The 23,726-nt window shown below is 37.5% G+C and overlaps 1 protein-coding gene across 1 annotated transcript in view; it reads right to left on the reverse strand.

Annotated features, from left to right (window-relative positions):
- Positions 1 to 2,297: 2,297 nt before the first annotated feature.
- TMEM156 (transmembrane protein 156) overlaps positions 2,298 to 23,726 on the reverse strand; it is a 51,051-nt gene continuing 29,622 nt past the window's right edge. The window contains exons 5-7 of the mRNA XM_067735735.1: positions 23,117 to 23,200; positions 4,873 to 4,978; positions 2,298 to 2,831 (exon numbers count right to left, since the gene is read on the reverse strand). Coding sequence (XP_067591836.1) covers positions 2,819 to 2,831; positions 4,873 to 4,978; positions 23,117 to 23,200 — 203 coding nt within the window. The 3' untranslated portion in view covers positions 2,298 to 2,818. The remainder of the gene's footprint in view (positions 2,832 to 4,872; positions 4,979 to 23,116; positions 23,201 to 23,726) is intronic.

Here is a 23,726-nt window from a genome sequence, read left to right on the forward strand (position 1 = left end):
TTGAATATAGTTCCCTGTGCTATCCAGTAGGACCTTGTTGTTTATCCATTCTATATATAATAGCTTACATCTGCTAACCCCAGGTTCCCACTCCATCCCTCCCGCACCCACTCCCCCTTGGCAACCACAAGTCTTTTCTCTATGTCTGTGAGTCTGTTTCTATTTCGTAGATAGATTCATTTGTGTCATATTTTGGATTCCACATAGAAGTGATATCATATGGTATTTGTCTCTCTGTCTGACTTACTTCGCTTAATATGATAATCTCTAGGTCTATCCATGTTGCTGTAAATGGCATTATTTCATTCTTTCTTAAGGCTGAGTAGTATTCCATTGTATATATACAGCACATCTTCTTTATCCATTCGTCTGCTGATGGACATTTAGGTTGTTTCCATGTCTTGGCTATTGTGAATAGTGCTGCTATGAACATAGTGGTACATGTATCTTTTTTTTTCTTTTTCTTTTTTTAATTAGAGTATAGTTGCTTTACAATGTTGTATTGGTTTCTGCTGTACAACAAAGTGAATTAGCTATATGTATACATATATGCCCTTCCCCTTGAGCCTCCCTCCCACTCCCCTGTCCCACCCCTCTAGGTTATCACAGGCGTGCATGTATCTTTTTGAATTATAGTTTTGCCCGGATATATGCCCAGGAGTGGGATCGCTGGGTCATATGGTAGTTCTATTTTTAGTTTTTTGAGGACCCTCCATAATGTTTTCCACAGTGGCTGCACCAACTTACTTTCCCACCAACAGTGTAGGAGGGTTCCCTTTCCTCTACACCCTCCCCAGCATTTATTATTTGTAGAATTTTTAGTGATGGCCATTCTGATCAGTGTGAGGTGATATCTCATTGTACTTTTGATTTGCATTTCTCTAATACAGTAAGTTCCCTACATACAAACAAGGTCCCTTCCAAGAGCGTATTCATAAGTCCAATTTGTTCGTAAGTCCAACAAAGTTAGCCTAAGTACCCAACTAACACAATCGGCTATATACCACTGCTTTTACGCTTGCTTCTGGACATCCTGGGCTTGAAATAATGATACTGTACTCTATACAGTACTGTACACAAAAGCACAACCACTTGTAGAGGATGCATACACGTGACAAGGTATGACAGACACATGAATTTACATGATTGGACATGCGAACACATGTTCGCATCTCTGAAAGTTCGCAACTTGAAGGTTCATATGTAGGGGACGTACTGTAATTAGCAATGTTGAGCATCTTTTCATGTGCCTGTTGGCCATCTGTATGTCTTCTTTGGAGAAATGTCTATTTAGGTCTTCTGCTCATTTTTCGATTGGGTTGTTTGTTTTTCTGTTGTTGAGTTGTATGAGCTTGTATATTTTGGAAATTAGGCCTTGTTCATCTCATCATTTGCAAATATTTTCTCCCATTCCATAGGTTGTTTTTTCATTTTGTTTATGTTTCTTTTGCTGTACAAAAGCTTGTAAGTTTCATTAGATCCCATTTGTTTATTTTTGTTTTTATTTCTATTGCCTTGGGAGACTGACCTAAGAAAACATTGGTAAAATTTATGTCAGAGAATGTTTTGCCTATGTTCTCTTCTAGGAATTTTATGGTGTCATGTCTTATGTTTAAGTCTTTTAGCCATTTTGTGTTTATTTTTGTGCATAGTGTGAGAGTGTATTCTAACTTCATTGATTTACATGCAGCTATCCAACTTTCCCAGCACCACTTGCTGAAGAGACTGTCTTTTTCCCATTTTGTATTCTTACCTCCTTTGTCAAAGATTATTGACCATAGGTGTGTGGGTTTACTTCTGAGCTCTCTATTCTGTCCCATTGATGCATATGTCTGTTTTTGTGCCAATACCACACTGTTTTGATTACTGTAGCTTTGTAGTATTGTCTGAAGTATGAGAGGGTTATGCCTCCTGCTTTGGTTTTTTTTTTTTTTTTTTTCCCCCCCTCAAGATTGCTTTGGCAATTTGGGGTCTTTTATTGTTCCATATAAATTTTAGGATTATTTGTTCTAGTTCTGTGAAAACTGTCATGGGTATTTGATAGGGATCACATTAAATCTGTAGATTGCTTTGGGTAGTAAGGCCATTTTAACAATATTAATTCTTTGGAAAGTATTTTTCAATGTTAAGAACTATCCTCTTTTTTATATTTGATTTTACTGTAGTTAATAACTATAATTATTCTTGACATCAATGATAGCTATGAAAAGATGAAAGCCAAAGGAAACAGAGGAAACATGTTGTTATTAGATTTAAACATTCAAGTATTTCACTTAAATTCATTTTATTTTGGTGTTTTGAATTTTTTTTAAACATCCCAGTGCCAAAAGGAAGGAAGGCTTTACACATGCAAGCAAATGTATAAACAAACAACCCAGGTCCTCTTAAGCAATTTGCCAAATAGAAACAATCCATCTATATAAGAAAACACATCAAATCAGGATCTGCAATGTGGGCCAGTGAGAGAAAGGATTTGCATCCTCAACTCTGTTTCTGGTTCCTCAAAATCAAAATCTTGGGACTAGTGTAAGCTGTATAATGATGGATAAACAAAGAGAGTAAGTGTTCTCTTGCTTTTTCCATGGGTTTCATTAGCTTGTTTTCCATGACTCATAATGCCTTCCTGAAAAAAACTCTTGTGCCTTTGATCTCCTGGGTCAAATGAGTGCTGTTGAGTTAGTTTCCATCAACCAGTCAGCACTCCTACTGGTTCCTATTGTGCATCCTCAGCCAGACCAACTATTACCAGTTAACTCATTCCCAGAATAGAATCATGAATACTCTTCAGAAGGGTTCAGTCCAAATCGCCCAGAGGAATTCATATGGATAGTCTGAAGATTTAAAAAAAGGCAAATATTATTCACACAAAAATGTTGTTGACCTGAAAATAATTAGTGGAAAAAAATTTTAAACCGTTTATTAAAACTATGTCTTATAAGAACATGAAAAACTTCCTAAAGTCACTGATTAAGGGCTCTTTCCAATCCTTTGTTATGCCATGGAGCCTCCTTTATATCCCCAAGTAGACAGTGTGGTTAGTGGTAATAAACTTCTCAGCCTAGGTCCCAGGAAACCTGGGGTCTCCTCCAACCTTTGCCACTATATTTTTTTGGCTTATTTCCCACTTATATAAAATAAAAGTGAAAGTGTTCACGCAAGTTTCTTTTGGTTACAGGAGTCCATGATTCTATTAGAGAGACACAGAAGTTGAGATTTATCCATTCACTCAATACTTATGTCCACTAAATATTTATTGGACATCTATTACATGCTAGGCAACATGTCCTCTGAATGAGGGGTCTCCCCATAATGCTCCCCAAGTCCCGTATGGGTACCTCCATCATGGTACTTGACACTCAGTTGGAATTAGGGATTCCCTAATCTGATTCCTCCACTGATGGACTGCATGTTATTTTGCCAATGAGTAGCAGAATTCTTGGTACACAGTAGGTGCTCCAAAAGCATTTGGTAAAAGGACAGAGGAAAGCTCTTCACGTGCAAGCTTGAGCATCCGAGAATGAGGACCAGAATGAGAAATATCAAGCATAATAGCCAGTAACATTTCATTAAAACAATTATATGATGACATTATATTCTCCCTAGGAATGTCTGAGCCAACAGCAGACCCTGATTGCACTAAAGACCCAAGCACGAAGACCTGCCTCTCTCTAGTCCTGAAGACAAAGTGTTCCTTGGCACATAGTTTCCAGTTTGATGTATTGGGCCACCTATGCTGGATCCCTTTGGTTGTCTCTCCAGATCTGCCCTCCCCTTTTGTCCACTTTGCCTGGTGCTCTGGGAGGCCAATCTATATGAACTGTCTCAATCAGCGCCAGTGTCCTCTGGCTCTGGTTGGGTTTGGCCAATGGGGAGTACTGGACATTGGGAAAAAAGGAGAACAGCCAAGTTAGGATATTCATTCTCTCTCCTCAGGGCAACCACAGGCTGTTGTGTCCATGACCAAATGCCACAGCTCCTATCAGTCAGCCCTCCCCACATATTCCTTCTGTGTGTGTATGTGTGTGCTTCTGTCTTTGTCTCTCTGAGTTCCTTGTCCCTTTAGTCTTAGGGACAGTAGCAGTGCCCCCAGTTACTAGTCCTAGGATGCTACACTGTCCTTTTTTGGTTTCCCCACATCCTGGCTTAATAGGCCCTTTATGAAACTCTCCCCAAATTATTCAATATGAGTATACCATCAGTTTCCTGCCAGGACCCAAATATTATAAACAGTAAATGATCTAGTCTATTACCACCAAGCATAATAAAAGAATGCCAAGAAATGCTAGTTTCCCTTCTTGTCCCTGTTATAATTTTTATACCCCCTGCAGTGGTTATCAGTAGTGCCTTTAACAAAATAGCTATTTAATAAATATTTGTTGAATGAAAGAAAAAGACACTAAGACACTTCTGATCACAGTTTTGTATTCAAATACATGGTAATCAATGTGCATTAATCTAGGTTATCAAGTATTAAATTTAGAGAAGTTTTTATTTCAGTAGTTGAAAGTCAGTGAGTAGTTCTGCTTTACAAATTTACATTCTCTCTTTTCTCATGTTCCAAGTGAAATAATGATTAGCCTACTGGACTTATGACTCAACCCCAGGAAACAGTACCAAGAGATGAGCAGACATCTCAGGGCACATGTTGTTCAACAAACTAAGAGATTAGTTTACTGGTCCTTCCTAGACCTTGGAGGAAACAGTGATTTTATTTCATGCCATCTAATTCATATGAACTGATTTTGAAAGTTCATCAATTTCTATCACCTACACCCGGATAGAAATGCAGTTTGGGGAAAACTATACCTCCTTGGATCTATTCACGTTTATAATGAATAGTCAAATCGTCAATAAATCTGAAGCATCACTCACCGTGTATATTGATCTTGCTGATGCGCCGTGGAAGTAACTTCTAGTTCTGGTATTGGAGGAAGCACGTCCTTGACATGAGCCATAGGCAGCCTCTGCATGGTCTCTGCTGTTTAAGAAGGAGAGCTGTTCTAGTCTGTATTTAGTCAAGAGCAATGTGAAAGTAGACACAGTATATTCCAATGTAGTAAGAGAACCATGCCTTCCACCTAGACAGGACTTTGGAAGTTTCCATGACTTACTAAATTTCCTGCCTGCAACTCTGACACTCTTTTTTTTTTTTTTTTTCATTAGTCATCAGTTTTATACACATCAGTGTATACATGTCAATCCCAATCGCCCAATTCATCACACCACCATCCCCACCCCCCAGCGGCTTTCACCCTTGGTGTCCATACATTTGTTCTCAACATCTGTGTCTCATTTCTGCCCAGCAAACCGGTTCATCTGTACCATTTTTCTAGGTTCCACATACATGCATTAATATACGATATTTGTTTTTCTCTTTCTGACTTACTTCACTCTGTATGACAGTCTCTAGATCCATCCACGTCTCAACAAATGACCCAATTTCGTTCCTTCTTATGGCTGAGTAATATTCCATTGTATATATGTGCCATATATACATGTGTATATGTGTATATGTGTATATATTTGATTTATGTCGAAGAGTGTTCTCCCTATATTTTCCTCTAAGAGTTTTATAGTGTCTGGTCTTACATTTAGGTCTCAAATCCATTTTCAGTTCATTTTTGTGTATGGTGTTAGGGAGTGTTCTAATTTCATTTTTTTACATGTAGCTGTCCAGTTTTCCCAGCACCACTTATTGAAGAGACTGTCTTTTCTCCATTGTATATCCTTGCCTCCTTTGTCATAGATTAGTTGACCATAGGTGCGTGGGTTTATCTCTGGGCTTTCTATCTTGTTCCATTGATCTATGTTTCTGTTTTTGTGCCAGTACCATACTTTCTTGATTACTGTAGCTTTATAGTATAGTCTGAAGTCAGGGAGTCTGATTCCTCCAGCTCCATTTTTTTCCCTTAAGACTGCTTTGCTATTCGGGGTTGTTTGTGTCTCCATACAAATTTTAAGATTTTTTGTTCTAGTTCTGTAAAAAATGCCATTGGTAATTTGATAGGGATTGGATTGAATCTGTAGATTGCTTTGGGTAGTATAGTCATTTTCACAATATTGATTCTTCCAATCCAAAAACATGGTATATCTCTCCATCTGTTGGTATGACCTTTAATTTCTTTTATCAGTGTCCTATAGTTTTCTACATACAGGTCTTTTGTCTCCCTAGGTAGATTTATTCCTAGGTATTTTATTCTTTTTGTTGCAATGGTAAATGGGAGTGTTTCCATAATTTCTCTTTCATATTTTTCATCATTAGTGTATAGGAATGCAAGAGATTTCTGTGCATTAATTTTGTATCCTACAAATTTACCAAATTCATTGATTAGCTCTAGTAGTTTTCTGGTGGCATTTTTAGAATTCTCTATGTATAGTATTATGTCATCTGCAAACAGTGACAGTTTTACTTCTTCTTTTCCAATTTGTATTCCTTTTATTTCTTTTTCTTCTCTGACTGCCGTGGCTAGGACTTCCAAAACTCTGTTGAATAATAGCAGTGAGAGTGGACATCCTTGTTTGTTCCTGATCTTAGAGGAAATGCTTTCAGTTTTTCACCGTTGAGAATGATGTTTGCTGTGGGTTTGTCATTTATGGTTTTTATTATGTTGAGGTAGTTTCCCTCTGTGCCACTTTCTGGAGAGTTTTTATCATAAATGGGTGTTGAATTTTGTCAAAAGCTTTTTCTGCATCTATTGAGATGATCATATGGTTTTTATTCTTCAATTTGTTAATATGGTATATCACATTGATTGATTTGCGTATATTGAAGAATCCTTGCATCCCTGGGATAAATCCCAATTGATCATGGTGTATGATCCTTTTAATGTGTTGTTGGATTCTGTTTGCTAGTATTTTGTTGAGGATTTTTGCATCTATATTCATCAGTGATATTGGTCTGTAATTTTCTTTTTTTGTAGTATCTTTGTCTGGTTTTGGTATCAGGGCGATAGTGGCCTTGTAGAATGAGTTTGGGAGTGTTCCTTCCTCTGCAGTTTTTGGAAGAGTTTGAGAAGGATGGGTGTTAGCTGTTCTCTAAATGTTTGATAGAATTCACCTCTGAAGCCATCTGGTCCTGGACTTTTGTTTGTTGGAAGACTTTTTAATCACAGTTTCAATTTCATTACTTGTGATTGCTCTGTTCATATTTTCTATTTCTTCCTGTTTCAGTCTTGGAAGGTTATACCTTTCTAACAATTTGTCCATTTCTTTCAGGTTGTCCATTTTATTGGCATAGAATTGCTTGTAGTAGTCTCTTAGGATGCTTTGTATTTCTGTGGTGTCTTGTAACTTCTCCTTTTTCATTTCTAATTTTATTGATTTGAGTCCTCTCCCTCCTTTTCTGGATGAGTCTGGCTAATGGTTTATCAATTTTGTTTATCTTCTCAAAGAACCAACTTTGCTATTGTTTTCTTTGTTTCTATTTCATTTATTTCTGCTCTGATCTTTATGATTTCTTTACTTCTACTAACTTTGGGTTTTGTTTGTTCTTCTTTCTCTAGTTCCTTTAGGTTTAAAGTTAAATTGTTTACTTGAGATTTTTCTTGTTTCTTGAGGTAGGCTTGTAGAGCTATAAACTTCCCTCTTAGAATTGCTTTTGCTGCATCCCATAGGTTTTGGATCGTCGTGTTTTCATTGTCATTTGTCTCTAGGTATTTTTTGATTTCCTCTTTGATTTCTTCAGTGATCTCTTGGTTGTTTAGTAACATATTGTTTAGCCTCCATGTGTTTGTGTTTTTTACATTTTTTTCCCTGTAATTCATTTCTAATCTCATAATGTTGTGGTCAGAAAAGATGCTTGATATGATTTCAGTTTTCTTAGATTTACTGAGGCTTGATTTGTGACCCAAGATGTGATCTATCCTGTAAAATGTTCTGTGCACACTTGAGAAGAAAGTGTAATCTGCTGTGTTTGGATGGAATGTCCTATAAATATCAATTAAACCTATCTGGTCTATTGTGTCATTTACAGCTTCTTTTTCCTTATTTATTTTCATTTTGGATGATCTGTCCATTGGTGTAAGTGAGATGTTAAAGTCCCCCAGTATTATTGTGTTACTGTTGATTTCCTCTTTTATAGCTGTTAGCAGTTGCGTTATGTATTGAGGTGCTCCTATGTTGGGTGCATATATATTTATAATTGTTATATCTTCTTGGATTGATCCCGTGATCATTATGTAGTGTCCTTCCTTGTCTCTTGTAACATTCTTTATTTTAAAGTCTACTTTATCTGATATAAGTATTGCTACTCCAGCTTTCTTTTGATTTCCATTGGCATGGAATATCTTTTCCCATCCTCTCATTTTCAGTCTGTATGTGTCCCTAGGTCTGGAGTGGGTCTCTTGTAGACAGCATATATATGGGTCTTGTTTTTGTATCCATTCAGCAAGCCTGTGTCTTTTGGTTGGAGCATTTAATCCATTCACTTTTAAGGTAATTATCGACATGTATGTGCCTATGACCATATTCTTAATGGTTTTGGGTTTGTTTTTGTAAGTCCTTTTCTTCTCTTGTGTTTCCCACTTACAGAAGTTCCTTTAGCATTTGTTGTAGAGCTGGTTTGGTGGTGCTGAATTCTCCTAGCTTTTGCTTATCTGTAAAGCTTTTGATTTCTCCATCGAATCTGAATGAGATCCTTGCCAGGTAGAGTAATCTAGGTTGTAGGTTCTTCCCTTTCATCACTTTAAGTATATCATGCCACTCCCTTCTGGCTTGTAGAGTTTCTGCTGAGAAATCAGCTGTTAACCTTATGGGACTTCCCTTGTATGTTATTTGTCGTTTTTCCCTTGCTGCTTTAAATAATTTTTCTTTGTCTTTAATTTTTGCCAGTTTGATTACTATGTATCTCAGCATGTTTCTCCTTGGGTTTATCCTGTATGGGACTCGCTGTGCTTCCTGGACTTGGGTGGCTATTTCGTTTCCCATGTTAGGGAAGTTTTCAACTATAATCACTTCAAATATTTTCTCTGGTCCTTTCTCTCTCTCTTCTCCTTCTGGGACCCCTATAATGTGAATGTTGTTATGTTTAATGTTTTCCCAGAGGTCTCTTAGGCTGTCTTCATTTCTTTTCATTCTTTTGTCTTTATTCTGTTCTGCAGCTGTGAATTCCACCATTCTGTCTTCCGGGTCACTTATCCATTCTTCTGCCTCAGTTATTCTGCTATTGATTCCTTCTAGTGTAGTTTTCATTTCAGTTATTGTATTGTTCATCTCTGTTTGTTTGTTTTTTAATTTTTCTAGGTCTTTGTTAAACATTTCTTGGATCTTCTCCATCTTTGCCTCCATTCTTTATGAGGTCCTGTATCATCTTCACTATCATTATTCTGAATTCTTTTTCTGGAAGGTTGCCTATCTCCACGTCATTTAGTTGTTTTTCTGGGGTTTTATCTAGTTCCTTCATCTGGTACATAGCCCTCTGCCTTTTCATCTTGTCTATCTTTCTGTGAATGTGGTTTTTGTTTCACAGGCTGCAGGATTGTAGTTCTTCTTGCTTCTGCTGTCTGCCCTCTCAACTCTGAAACTTTTGACCCATTTCTCTCAACTCTGTATCTATCCTTTAGTTGTTTTTCTGGGGTTTTATCTTGTTCCTTCATCTGGTACATAGCCCTCTGCCTTTTCATCTTGTCTATCTTTCTGTGAATGTGGTTTTTTGTTTCACAGGCTGCAGGATTGTAGTTCTTCTTGCTTCTGCTGTCTGCCCTCTCAACTCTGAAACTTTTGACCCATTTCTCTCAACTCTGTATCTATCCTTTCAATTCCTCCTCTCCCATCTCCTTCTGAGCACAAGACCTGCAGTATAGTTAAGGTGGAGCAAAGTCAAGAAAAAATTTAAGGTACAATGTCAAGTAGCAAGAAAAGAATTTTAGTTTGGAAAGTACAAACATTTCCTTCTTTGCATATTGTTGAAATATGTCCCTAAGAATAATATTAATAAATAACATCTTTGATTTCAGGGACAATTTTACCAAAAAGCAAGGTTACAAATTAGATGAACTCTAACCTGTCTTCCTTTGCTATGACTCTGTGACTTTATAAAACTCTTCTAATATTATCTTCAACTGACTTCAAATAGAAGGTAAAACTTGATGTCCATGGCTCAATGGTATCTCTTTTATTCCACTGGGGTCCTGGGTCTTGCTTTTCTAGTCTTTATATTGAAACTTGTGTTCTACATAATACACGTGGTTTTTTGCTTCACAGATGTCTCTACTTTTTATACAAAGCCCTGAACATGGATGGAAATGAGGTGACCTCTAATTTAAAGAGAAATTTGTGTAGTTGCTTCTTAAGAATAGATATCAGAAAGGAAGATTTAAGTATAATCAAGAATATGATGCTTTTTTTCCTAGAAGATTATTAAACACTGGTGTAGTTTACCAAAAGGGAAATCCTGTCAAAGCTTCTGTCAGAATGTTATTCCTTTAATTAGAAAAAAATTTTTGATAAGAAAAACTTATTTTCTGGACTTAATTTTCTGTATAAGGAATACATTCACCTGATTAAAAATTTTTAAACTATGAAGGGATATTCAGTGAATATTCCTTTTTACCCCATCTCCCAGGCAATCACTTCCCACCATTTCACATAGTTCTTTCCCTTCTAGATAGTTAGATAGATAGATAGTTAGATAGATGATAAATTTATACTTTAATATATGTGTTATTAAAATTTTGTTTTTGTTCTTCTTTACACAATTGGTAGAATACCATACATATATATCATGAATGATATATCTTAGGGATCTTTCCACATAAGTGCTTCCTCTTTCCTTTTTACAACTTCCTGGTATTCCACAGTATGGATGTAACACCATGTCTTTGAACAGCCTAGATGGTGTCTGCTTAGATGGTGTCTAATCATTTTTGATCTTATAAATACACAAGCAGTAAACATTGTATAGATGCCATTTCTCTCCTATGTGAGTAAATCTATAGGATAAATTCCTAGAAATAGAATTGCTGGCTCAAAGGGCTTATACATTTGTAACTTTGATAGTTATTGCCAAATTACCTATCATGGAAGTTGCACCAATTTTGCCTCTCAGTTTACCTTAGTAAAGTATGAGAGTACCTCTTGCCCCTTGCCATAGAGTGTAACGTCAAACTTCTGGACTTTTGCCAATCTGATAGATGAAAGTGGCATCTCAGTGTAGCTTCAACTTGCTTTCCCACCTGAATGAAGCTCCATGAGAGCAGAAATCTTTATTTTGTTTGGTTCACTGCTGTGTCTCCTGTACCCAAGTGACCAATATTATTGGCACATAGTAAACAACAATAAAAAAAGTTTTTTTTAAGAATTTGGTCTGAGTGAGACCAAACAACCTTTCATATGTTTAAGAACTATTTGTATTTCCTTTTTCTGTAAACAGTCCATTCTTGTCCTTTACCAATTTGCCTACTAGGTTATGATCTTTTCTTCATCAACTATTAGAAGCTCTTTATATACTAGGAAAGGTTGCTTATCTGTGATGAACTACAAATAACTTTCCCCCAATTGCTTTTGCTGTGTACATTCTTTTTCATAGGGTCAAATTTATTAGTGTTTTAGCTGAGTTTTGTGTCATGATTAGTTCTGCGTTAATTGTAAATGAATTCTACCATTGTTTCCTCTATTACTTTTGTGGTTTCATGTTTTCATTAAAATCACTGATCTGAATGGAATTTACTCCAGTATTAGTGTGGGCTCTGGATTAAGTAAATTTTTTTTCCTAGATGATTATTCAGTTGTTCCAACATCATTCATTCAGTATTTCTTTGTTTCCCTACTGATTTGATATGCCATTTTCATCATTTACTAAAGTCCTGAACTTTCTAATGTTTCATTGGGTATTTTTATCTAGTCTGTACCAGTACCATAATGGAATGGATACTTCTGTTTATTCTTCTATGTCCATTTTTTTCCTGTCTACTATTGACAGTTTATTTTTCATTGGGATATGGATATGAACTTGTTTATTTATTGACTTAGGGAAAATTGGCATCTTTTTATATTCATCTTACTTTCAAGAACATTATATACTATTCCTTTTCTTCAAGTCATTTTTATGTCTCTCAGGAGCATTTTTCTGAAGTTTTCTTCAGAAAGATCATGCACATTTCTTATGAAGTTTATTCCTAATTACTTTATTTTCTGCAGCTGTTTTAAATGCAGTATATCTTCTAACTGGTTGTTGTTTAAATATATAAATGTTGTTTGACTTTTTATATTAATTTTGTACCCTGCCCCTTACTGAACTTTTCAAAGATGTTTTTAGGGAATTAGATTTTTTGGGTACATATCATCTGCAAAATAAGTGATCATTTTACTTATCCTTTCCAACTTGTGAACCTTGTGGTTCTGCCTCTTATCTAATTGTGTTGACTAGTACTTCTAGGATAACTGTAGATAAAGTGGCAATAGTGAACATTCTTGAACATTTCTGGCTTTAGCTAAGCATGCTTTCAGTATTTCCCTACTAAGCATGATTCTGAGTTTTTGTTTGAGACAGATATATTTTATGATATTATGGAAGTACCTATTTATCTTATTTTTATTAGGTGTTTTTATGAAGAATGGGTATTGTATTTTGTCAAATACATTTTTTTCATTTTTAACAACTTTATTGATATCTTTGACATATAAAAATAGTAGTTATATAAGGTATACGTACAACTTGATATTTTGATATATGCATACATTGTGAAAAGATCACCACAATAAAGCTAAATAACTTATCCGTCACCTCCACATAGTTACCATTGTGTGTGTGTGTGTGTTGAGAAAATTTAATTTAAAATCTATCCTTTTAGCAGATTTCAAGTATACAATACAGATTAAATAACACTTATACAAAATACCCAATTGTTTATACTTAGCATTATATCTTCCTTACTTTGTCTAAATTTTATACATTTTGCTTTTTGTGTGTGGTTTCTGGATTTTTAATTTAGATTTTACTATATGAATTATGCTTTCTGTAATTTAGTCTTAGGTGTTTTGATCGTTAGGTAAATTGTTTTTAATTTTACTAGTTTTACTAAAGGTTTACAAAATCCCTACAGCTATTGCTGTGAAATGACCTAAGCCAATCTAACCATGCACAACCCTTAGGTTATTATCAGTAGATAAAATCAACCACCAAAAAGTTTGAGCATGGGTAGTCTCACCAGGAGAAATTTTTCCTCACATACAGGCACTTATTAGGTATTTGTTAGCCAGTAGAGAGAAGGCAAGGACACAGCTTGGAAAACCTGCTGTATAGGCTTGATGTGAGTCCATGCTCCCTGTCACTTGGGCTTCACAGCTCACTTGGGGAGGCCAGGACATGCTCCAGAGGTAGGACTTGGTTAGGCTTGCAGTTGGCATCATGCAGCCAGGGACCTGTGCAAGGAGTTGGACGATTCCTAAAGTAGAGGTTACAGTGTTGGCTGGGTTCTCATACCCCATTAGTGCAGCCATGGAGCATTTTTCTACAGTATTTTATCCAGCTAACAAATCTTGAATGCCTCTAATTTCAACAATGAACATACAATTCGGACTTTGATTACCACTAATTTTACTAATGAAAACTCATTTCTAATATTCACATTCTACTTAGCAAAGTCTCTGATTGATAGCTCAGACCCTTGTGGTGTGCTTAATATTTAACTGTAACATCATATTATCTATGCTGAAATGTTTTAAATCAATTGAATATAGCATAACAGCTATATTTGTCTTTTAAAAATTAGAAGTAAATTTGTAGAATAAATAATGAGAAAAGTAGGTCTTCTAAGTCTTCTTCTTTTGTGCATATAATCAAATACATTTTTATCATCTATAGAAATGATCCAACAATCGTTCCCTTAGATCTGTTAATACGATGAGTGATATTAATAGATCTCCTAATGCTGAACTCTTCTTGTATTCGTGGAATAAGCCCCACTTGATCATAGGAGTGTGTGTATGTATGTATACATATTTTTTTAAACTGTGCTACTGGATTCTTTTGCTAATATTTGTTGAGGATTTTTGCATACTTAGATATAAGTAAGATTGATACTTTCATTTTAGACAATCTTTCTTGGGCTTGAATATAACTGTTTATTTCATAAATAGACGTAGGAAACATCCTTTTTTTCTATGGTCTATAACAGTTAAAATACCACTGGAAATATCTGTTGTTTAGAAATTGTTAAAATTCCGCTGTGTACTGCTCTTCCTGTTATTTTTTGAGAGATAACTGACAAATTTTCTGTTTCTTCTATGACAATGGTTTTGTTTAGATTTTCTGTTCTTCTGATGTGAGGTTTTGTAAGTTTTCTCAGAAGAGTATCCGTCTTAACTAGACATTTTAAAAATTAAGGTAGCAACTCCTCTTTAAGGGAATTAGATGCCTTTTTGAGGCCATGTCCAGCAGACACAGAGGGCCCTTTCATTCCTATAGAAATGCTAAAATCACCACCAAAGTCCACATTTTTTCCTATGGAGCCTTTAGCTGTAAAGAGTAAATGACAAAGCTTTCCTGACTGATTAGAGCAAAGGTGGGAAAACAAGACCAGTCTTTCCATTTTTATTTTATTGTCAGTAAGGCCCAACCGCACCTATGAGACTAAATCTATCAACCTTATCTGTGTCACACTGAAAGTTCCCAGGCGTCTGTGATTTTTGTCCTCTGAAATCTGTGCTTTTCAAGGGTGGCTGTAGCAAGCAGGATCTCAAACAGCCCCCAGATTCCCACCCCTGGTGTACATGGCCACCCTCGTGACTCCCTTCCCTTGAGCGTGGGCAGAACGGTAAATAGCATCTCATTCTGGTGACTAGGTTACACTAAGATGAAGAGCTGTTGCAGGCGTAATTAACATCCCAAATCAGTTGATTTTGAGAGAGACTATCCTGGGTGGGTCTGACTTAAAGAGGTGAAAGCTTTTAATAGAGAGACTGGGCCCTCCCTGGGGTCAGAGAGCATCCCTCCCTGGGCTCAGGAAGCATGCCGCCATGTCTGCACTGTCTATGGAAAGGGTCATGTAGCAGGGGTCTGCAGCTGGCCTCTAGGACATGAGAGTGGCCTCTGACTGAGAGCCAGTTAAGAAACCAGGGCCTTCAGTCTACAGCCTCTAAGGAAGGAATTCTGCCAACAACCTGAACCAGCTTGGAAGCAGAGCCTCCAGATGAGAACACAGGCCAGCTCACATCTTGATTTCAAGCTTGTGAGTCCCTGAGATCCAGCAAAGTTGTTCCCAAATTTCTCACCCAAAGAAACTGTGAGATAATGAACATGTGTTGTTTTAAGCCCCTAAGGTTGTGGTAATTTGTTACACACAATAGAAAATGAATAAAGTGATCAACAGAGCCTTGGCTTGAAAATCCCCAGAGGTAGTAATTTAAAATGCAGGTTCTAGGACCCTGCCCCAGATCTACTGAATTACAATCTCCTTTCATAAAGGCCCAGGAGCCTTTGATGGTTAATTCTGATGCACATTAAAGCTTCAGACTGAATTTACCATTGCGAATAATTGTTTAGACATCCTTGACAAAGCATCTTTTTTTTAACTTTTTATCTTATATTGGAGTATAGTTGATTAACAATGTTGTATTAGTTTCGGGTGTACAGCAAAGTGATTCTGTTATACATATACATGTATCTATTCTTTTTCAAATTATTTTCCCATTTAGGTTGTTACCAAATATTGAGCAGAGTTCCCTGTGCTATACAGTAGGTCCTTGTTGGTTATCTATTTTAAATATAGCAGTGTGTACATGTCAATCCCAAACTCCCTAACTATCCCTTCCCACAACCCCTCCTCCCTGACAAAACATCTTATAACCTTCCAGAATTTGAGATTTGGAGATAATTCTTTTTAAAGGTTAAAATCTCAAAAGAGCCTATTCATGAAACCAAATAATTATCAAAGAAAATTAACAGAGCTCTTTTGGTTGGAAAGCCAAACTGCTCATCATTTGCTTATTCATTAGGTTTGCTGACGTTTTATAGTATGGTATAACCATAATTCAGAAAGCCATTATCTGTCAAAATGACAGCTAGTCCGAAGTGACTCTCTAGTGGTACGTTATCTTCTATTTCTCCTAGTATCCAAAGTCATGTAAGTTACATGGTAATAGGAAAACTTCTGAAAAATTGATAAAAAGACAAAAAGGTAGGATATCCTGTCATTTTTATACCTTCTTTAGAATAGCTAAAACAGGTGGAATTTTTTTCTAGTTTTACACTGAGAAATAGGGTTTCTTTCAAATCATATTAATTCAGCAACACTAGTTAAGTCAGCAGAAGCAGTCAGAAGTATTTTAAAACCTCACAGAAGTCTTTTCATGAATTTGTCAAATCTCTAAACCAAATATTTCTTTGACTTTTTCCAAGAACCTTAGCAGAGCCTAAAAAATTAAAAAGAACCCCGGTCTGAGTTTTGACCTGGTTGAGTCTAGTGAACAAAATGGATTTCCAACAGTAGAAACTTTGATTAAAAATAAAACTCCATGCCTTAGGTTCTTGAATAAAGCCCCTATCATTCCGTCCATGACAGTGTCCAAGCTGACCTCTGATATTTCTTTCTCTCCTTTTTAAAAAAGGTTATCACTTTTCAAAATGCTTTATATCTATGTCATCTGGTATCTAACCTCAATTCATCTTTCCAAAGTAATTCTTGATTCCCACTTAGTAATGGAAACTTACGAGGTATTTTCTTCACTTTGTTCCTGATGATTTTCATGTCAAAGACAAGGTACATCTCCCACACTGAAGACACATCTAAAACTTCCCCATCCTAGTCAGTCTGTCTTGGCTGCTAAGGGAATTTGCCCCATCAATGTTTGATATTCGTTATCTCCCAAAATACTTGTTCAGCTAAATTTTACTTGGTTATTAAATTGGAAAGCCAAAAAACAAAAGAAGAACAAAACAGATTTATGTATCCATACTATCTATGACCCTCTGTGACCTCTACTTTCCCAATAGTGAATTTATCCAATTTTGCATAAATTTGCATAATTTATCCTTATTTGCCCACTTGTGTACAGAGATTGTTTTGTTTTGTTTTGTTTTGTTTTGCGGTACGCGGGCCTCTCACTGTTGTGGCCTCTCCCGTTGCGGAGCACAGGCTCCGGACGCGCAGGCTCAGCGGCCATGGCTCACGGGCCCAGCCGCTCTGCGGCATGTGGGATCCTCCCAGACCGGGGCACGAACCCGTGTCCCCTGCATCGGCAGGCGGACTCTCAACCACTGCGCCACCAGGGAAGCCCCAGAGATTGTATTTTTATGCATGGTTTTACTCCCCAGAACCCACCTTGGAGCATGACACATAATAGGTACTCAATAAATACATGTTGAATGACTGAAAGAATGTTATTTAACTTCTTTGTGCCTCATGTTTCTTAATAAAATGGTGTATGTTCAAGCAGAACAAAAAGTCAACTCTGGGGTACCACCCAGGAATTTGGAGATAAGGAAAATAAGAGTGCCCTGTGAGAAAGCACCACCAAGTGCAAAACAAAGTATTTTTACTGGCATCGTTTTAAGCCCACTGGAGGGCCCTGCTCAGAATTTAGTAGGACCTGTGTGTGAACTCAGCAGAGAAGGACTATGGATAGCTAAACTCGGAAGCGATGACCTTGGGCGCTTCCTTCTCTCCTTCATACTTCAGCCATGACTCTTTGTGGAGACAATGACTCTTTGTGGAGATTCAGCCATGACTCTTTGTGGAGACAATGGCAATAAATGTCTAAACTGTTACCCACAAAGTACTTGGTTTCCTCATAAGAGCCTCTCCAAAAAGGAAGGAATTCAAGTTAATCGTCACAGATTTCTTCGGTCAAGACAGATGTGGACATTTTCAGATGGTTTGGTGATTCTTATTCAGTTCTCTAATCAGGCTTCAAAAAAACTTTTCAGTCTTAATTATTTCTTCTTACTGTCATAGGAATGCAGAATTTCAGTATTGCTATGCATCATTCTGACCTTTCCATCACATAAAAACACAGGCACTTTTGTGCAAGTCCAAGATAGCTAGTAGCCTTTTAGGGTTAATAGAACCAATTATGGTGGCTTAAAATAGATTTCCACTATTCAAGAGGCCAACTCCCTACTATGTTCAAAGATCCATCTGTTATTTTTAACAGTGAACCTAAAACTACTCAGCTATTCCAAATCTGGCCAGTGTGAAAATCAAATGAGGATGGAAAAATAAATGACTGCAGAATTATCTAGAAATAGCAATTAAAGAGGGGAAAAAAAACCCTCCTTGAACAGACAGCTGCCAATATTCTGAGCCATTGACTCAGTTTCCAATTCACTCACACTTCAGGTATCCTTAATACTCCAAGGAATAAAACTGATGAAGTGTTTAACCATTCTCCTTTTGTTATTTTGGGTAGGCATTATCAAAAGTTATACTCTGGGGGTGGGGGAAAGTATTTGAAAGGTCTTTGTAAGACAGCAGCAGTCATTCTTTCAACATAGACAGTGTAGAGTTGTATTTATTTAACAAATATTTATTGGGTACCTATTATGAACTCATATGCACTGTGCCATGAGCTGGGGACGCAGTGATAAGTATTATCAGGTAGTGTCCCGGATCTCAAGGAGCTAACTGGCTCATAGGAGAGACATCAATCAAATAATAACAGAAATGTAAAAGAGCAATAGTGATAATTGCCACAAAGAGAGAAGTGTGATGTTATGAGGGTCCACCAGCTCTGAGACAACTTCCCTGAGGAAGTGTTAGTTAAGCCAAAATCAGAGGACAGGGTTGGACTTAACTAGATAAAGGCAGGGTGGGAAAAGGGGAGGATTGCAAGGGAGGTGGCGAGTGAGGCCAGATGGTTCAGGCAGGGGGAGTCTGTGCGAAGATGGAGAAGATGTTTATCTGCATGTTTTATCATCAGTTTTTTCAGACCTGGCACAAATGGCTGTCACATAAAGTCATTCAATGAATGAATAGAATAAATCATCCTATTTTGCCTATAGATTCTTCACACTTTATGAATTTCCTCCTGCAGGTAGAGTCACCCTCTGAATCTTGATCTATTCTGTAACCAAGCAGATGGCTATAACCTTTACTGTTTTATGGACCCCAATCTGTATTTTGAGTCTTAAATATTATAGTTAAGCAAGTAAAAATTAAATTTTCATGTTATCTTGCTTGGTTGCTAGACATCTGGCACCAGTAATTTATCTTCTCTTTGGCAGAAAATTGAAACCTGCTTAGTCTTTATTATGTTGGTCTTAAACATGTTGCAAATTATAATTTTACATTTCCACTAGTTTTATTTTGGGGTAATATATATTACTGGGTCATCCACTTCCCTTTGGCATTTAGCAATTCTCTTTCACAATGAATTTCCGTTTTCTTTGCTTTGTGGTCCCTAAGAGCCCACCCACATTAAGTGCCAATGCTGAAATATTACTTTGAGGATGACTCACATTGTCTCACACAAGCTTTTGATACCTTACAGAGAAAATGTCTCATCTCAGTTCCCAGCACTAAATGTAAAGTAGCGAGAAAAGTTTTGATCTGTGGCTTGAACCAGCAGGAGTAAACTCCCCAGTTCATCTTGCCATTAAGTGATGCGCTGGAAAGTGCAGCCATTGGACAGAACTGAGTTTGAACCCTAACCCTGCTGGGATCTGGCAGTGGGTCAGTTACTTTAAACTCCCTTAGCTTCAGTTTTCTCACCAGGAAAAAAAGTGAGGCTCTTATGAAATGAAATCAAATGATGTGTGTGGAAGTACTGTGCACGTGGAAGGTGCTGAATGAGTTTGTATAGCTTAATTAGCTTCCCTTCTCCTAAGGAACTAGGAATTGAATCTCCTGAAGGGTGGTGTCAGCTCCATGGAGGCGGGGACTGCGCTGTGGTACAGCCACTGCATGGGCAATGCTTAGCACAATTTCTGGCCCATAGTCAGTGTTCAACAGATTTTGGTTGAATATTCGAAGGTGAAGAACTTCAAGTTTTAAAGATCTCACCAGTTTTGATGGACAAAGTAGAGAGATGACAGGACTCCCTTGGCTGACCCATGCAGTGGAGGCTCGAATCCTAGGAACCTAGTGTCGTGCTTGTAGATATTTATTTGTTGGCTGACCAGCATGTGGCCATCTCAGGGGTACTCTCAAGCATGCAGGAAGCCAGAGGGGCATATATCTCCTCTCCCTGCCTCCTGGTACCTGGAGTACCAATCTGTGGCCTGCATTCAGTCAACCAGATACCCCTCCTTAGGGCTTGCAATCCTGGACAGTGCTGCAAAGTTGCAAGGTGGTCAAAGGGAAGCTCTAGCAGCCCAGAGGGAGCGTCCAGTGGTGGTGACACCAGCAGAGGCATTCTCACCAGACCATTCCTATGGGGCTGTATTTTTGGCTGCTTGGCCTGTCTTGACTCCTGCATAAGCTCAGCTTGCCTAATGTTCCTGTTGCTTGCATGGGTTACCTACTGGTTTTCCAATAAATTTCCTTTCTGCCAAGTCAGCCAAGTTGGTTTCTATTGTCTGCATCCAATAATTCGAGTCCTAGTACACTGCTCCTGCCCCTGGCCTTGGTCTCCCAATGTGGTCAACTCATTAAGCACTGTTTCTAGGGATGCATTTCAAAGTTACTTTTGCATCGTTCTCAAAATCTCTTCTTCAAGACTTTTTTTTATTATTCTTTGATATCCTTAGCAATTCTACAAAGTGAATTTTATGTTCTTCAATGAAATGGAATTATGTTCCCTCTGAACACTCTTTGTTTCTCCATTTGTTTTCACATTTCCCAACCCCCAAGATTCATTTCTCGTTCATCTTCTCTTTTTACTCATTTCCCCTGAAGGTTTGTGCGATTTACTAAGCGTTTATTGTGCATGAACTACATGCCAGATATTATGCTAGGGACAGGGATCCAAAGATGAGTAAGACAGAGTTATCACCTGTGTGAAGAGAATAGCTGAGTGAATAAAATGTAAAATAGATTAACACCAAGGCAATCAACAGAAGGTATCACACTTCCCCAAGCAAGGAAGAAAATATCAGAGACACATAAAAGCTTGGGATTCGATTCTGTATGATATCTCTTTCTACAGCGATGAGGCTCATTTACTCTATCGGTGTTTAACCTGCGCCGGTACATGCCAAGCCCTGTGCAGTGCCAGGGTGTTGGTAATCTCTCCTTATTTCTCTCTTATCTTTTTGAGGGTGTGAGTTATCTATAGCTCTGTGTGTATGTGTGTCACAATACTTACTTTGCAATACATGAACAACTAGAGAGACATTCTGGAATGTACAGCCAGAGCTGACAGCAAGCTGCTCGGCTGAATGTGACTATATTCACTGCTCTCTTTGAAATACATTTTTTTTTTCGCTCGTGTTACTGCTTCTCCCGAGAACCACGCTGGCACATTTTTTCCCCTTAGATTCTCACTGCTGCCTATAATCCATCATTACAAAGAGAGGCCTTAAGAACAGCACTCGGGGGAGACATTGTTTCCTTCCCATTTCGCTCTCAGAAAGAGCAACTTATAATGGGAGGGGAAAATTGCATTTAGGTTAAAGGAATATATATAACAAGAAAGCATCTGCTTCTACCCCTCTTTAAGATGCTAAGCTTCAAAAGGCCTCTTGGTTTTAAAAAAGGCCATCACCCCTTGGCCTGCTCTAAACATTAATATTATATGCCTGGTAATAAAGCCAGAGGATTTTTTTGTGAGAGCCATTAAAGGGAAAGGATGGCCGAGACAGATTCCTCTGGTGAATGAAAATCACAGGCTCATAAATAGAACCTGTGAGGTTAGTCTTGTGGTTAGCTAGTACTTTAAATTTGCGATTCCCCCGATTATATTGGTTGATGGGAACTGCTGACCTTTTCTGAGACGAGGCTGTGATGCTCAAAATTATGACTTAAAAAGAGAAAGTACCAGAATTCCTAAGGCAACCAAAAGCCCAGCAGCACCAGGTTAAAACACGCCTGGTACATGAACGTCAGAGTACTGATAAGAGGGGAGAACAGAGTAAATGCAATTTTCTCCCCATAAAAGTTAATTTTGCCATTTGAAACCGCCCTATGATATTTATGTCATTCATCAAACAAGATTGTCACTGACCCCACAAAATTTTCATCAACTTTCTTCACATTTAGCTGGTGTCAAATGACTACTTAGCTAATGCTTATTACTAGCCATAGGTTAATAATTTTACTGCTAATTATGAGACTAGAAAGTCTAATTTTTTTTTAATTGAGCTCTTTAGGTGCACCCAACCCAATTTTTCCTCACGCTAGGGGTGTGAGTACCTCCTAGTTTAAATAACTAAGGAAAGTCTCAGCACAGTTCCTAGTGAAATGCTGTGCAAATCTCCACGTGGTTACAGATGCAGCTATGGTGGGCGCTCGGGATTTGTTCGGTTTCCTTACATTTTTGAAAACCGTTTACATACCAGACTTGAAGCTCCTTATCTAACTTGTCACAGAGTACGAAGGCGCCCGCTCCCTGGCTGTGTGCAAGGAGCTGTGGTAACATTAGTCATAATTCTGGGGTTTTCAAAGAGTCAAGGACATTATTTCTCCCTGATGAAAAAGAGGCCTTTGCCCACATTGCATTCTCTCTCTTTCTTTTTAATGCGGTTTGACAACTTGAATTCAGAAGATTTCACAATTAGAAGAACGAGATCGAACCACAGCATCTGTGCTCACAGCCCCCTTAGCTGCTCTAATTAGGATTCCCTTATTCCATTTCTAGTTCTCAGGAGAGGACAGGGGACTTTTTAATTGGGGCTATTAGACGTTCTCTTTGTACAATGACACCCTCTGCTAAGCGAAGGCTCCAGCAAAAGCCACGCCCACTCTGCAGTTACTTCTTGCAATTCCGAGGAATAATGGTATCTTGTCTCATTTAAAAATAAACCTGAGGCTTATTCCTTATTGCTTTCTCTCCTCTGCCTACTCACATGAATTTCTTCTTGCCAATTAAACCAACTTTCCATTATTTAAGGAGGTAGTTTTGATCATAACTGTCGCCTGATAATAAGACATATTAAACTAGATTTCATTTGCTCACAGCTCCTTTCTTCTAGCTACAAGACTAATTTAAATGAGCTCAGATCACTCGATCTTATGTTTACTCAATAGTGAGTGGTGAAGTGTTGGAATTTCATAAGTGGTACTCTGCATGTCGCAGAACTCACCTGAAATGACCTGCACGTTCAATGTTCGCAGTTTCTCAGAATCACTTCCTCTTAAGAGGACAGATGTAGGTTTGTATTTATGACCTATTCCAAGAAAAGAAATTAAATATTTAGATGCTAAGCAAGCACATTCTTAATATATATTCCCCATGTTGGTTCCAAGGATTACCAAAGAAAATGGGCCATTCACAGCAGAGCCTGGAGTAACAAGACATTAACAGCCTTTTCTTATTAAGTTATTTTCCATTAACAAATAGGTACTTTCTAAAACCAGTGGCTTCTCCACTGCCATAAATGCCATTATGCATCTCTTCTTAAATGCAGAATATTATTTACATTATTACATACAATAGATATATACAGAATATTTGATGTATATTTAATATTTAATAATATTTAATGTCATAAATGGCGTGGTATTTTTCACTACTTCATATGCTTCAATTTGCAAGGCAGCTTTTGAAAGCCAGTAAGCCTGTCATTTAGGTAGATGTTCATAAAAACTTAATGTCACGCCCCACTATTGGTCTCTTTCTAGGCATTTTTTTCTATCTGGCTTCTGTTCTCTCTTTCCTAATATGTAATCATTTATAGAAAAACAGATCAAGAA

Source organism: Pseudorca crassidens, chromosome 4, assembly GCF_039906515.1.
Source record: "Pseudorca crassidens isolate mPseCra1 chromosome 4, mPseCra1.hap1, whole genome shotgun sequence".
NCBI lineage: Eukaryota > Metazoa > Chordata > Mammalia > Artiodactyla > Delphinidae > Pseudorca > Pseudorca crassidens.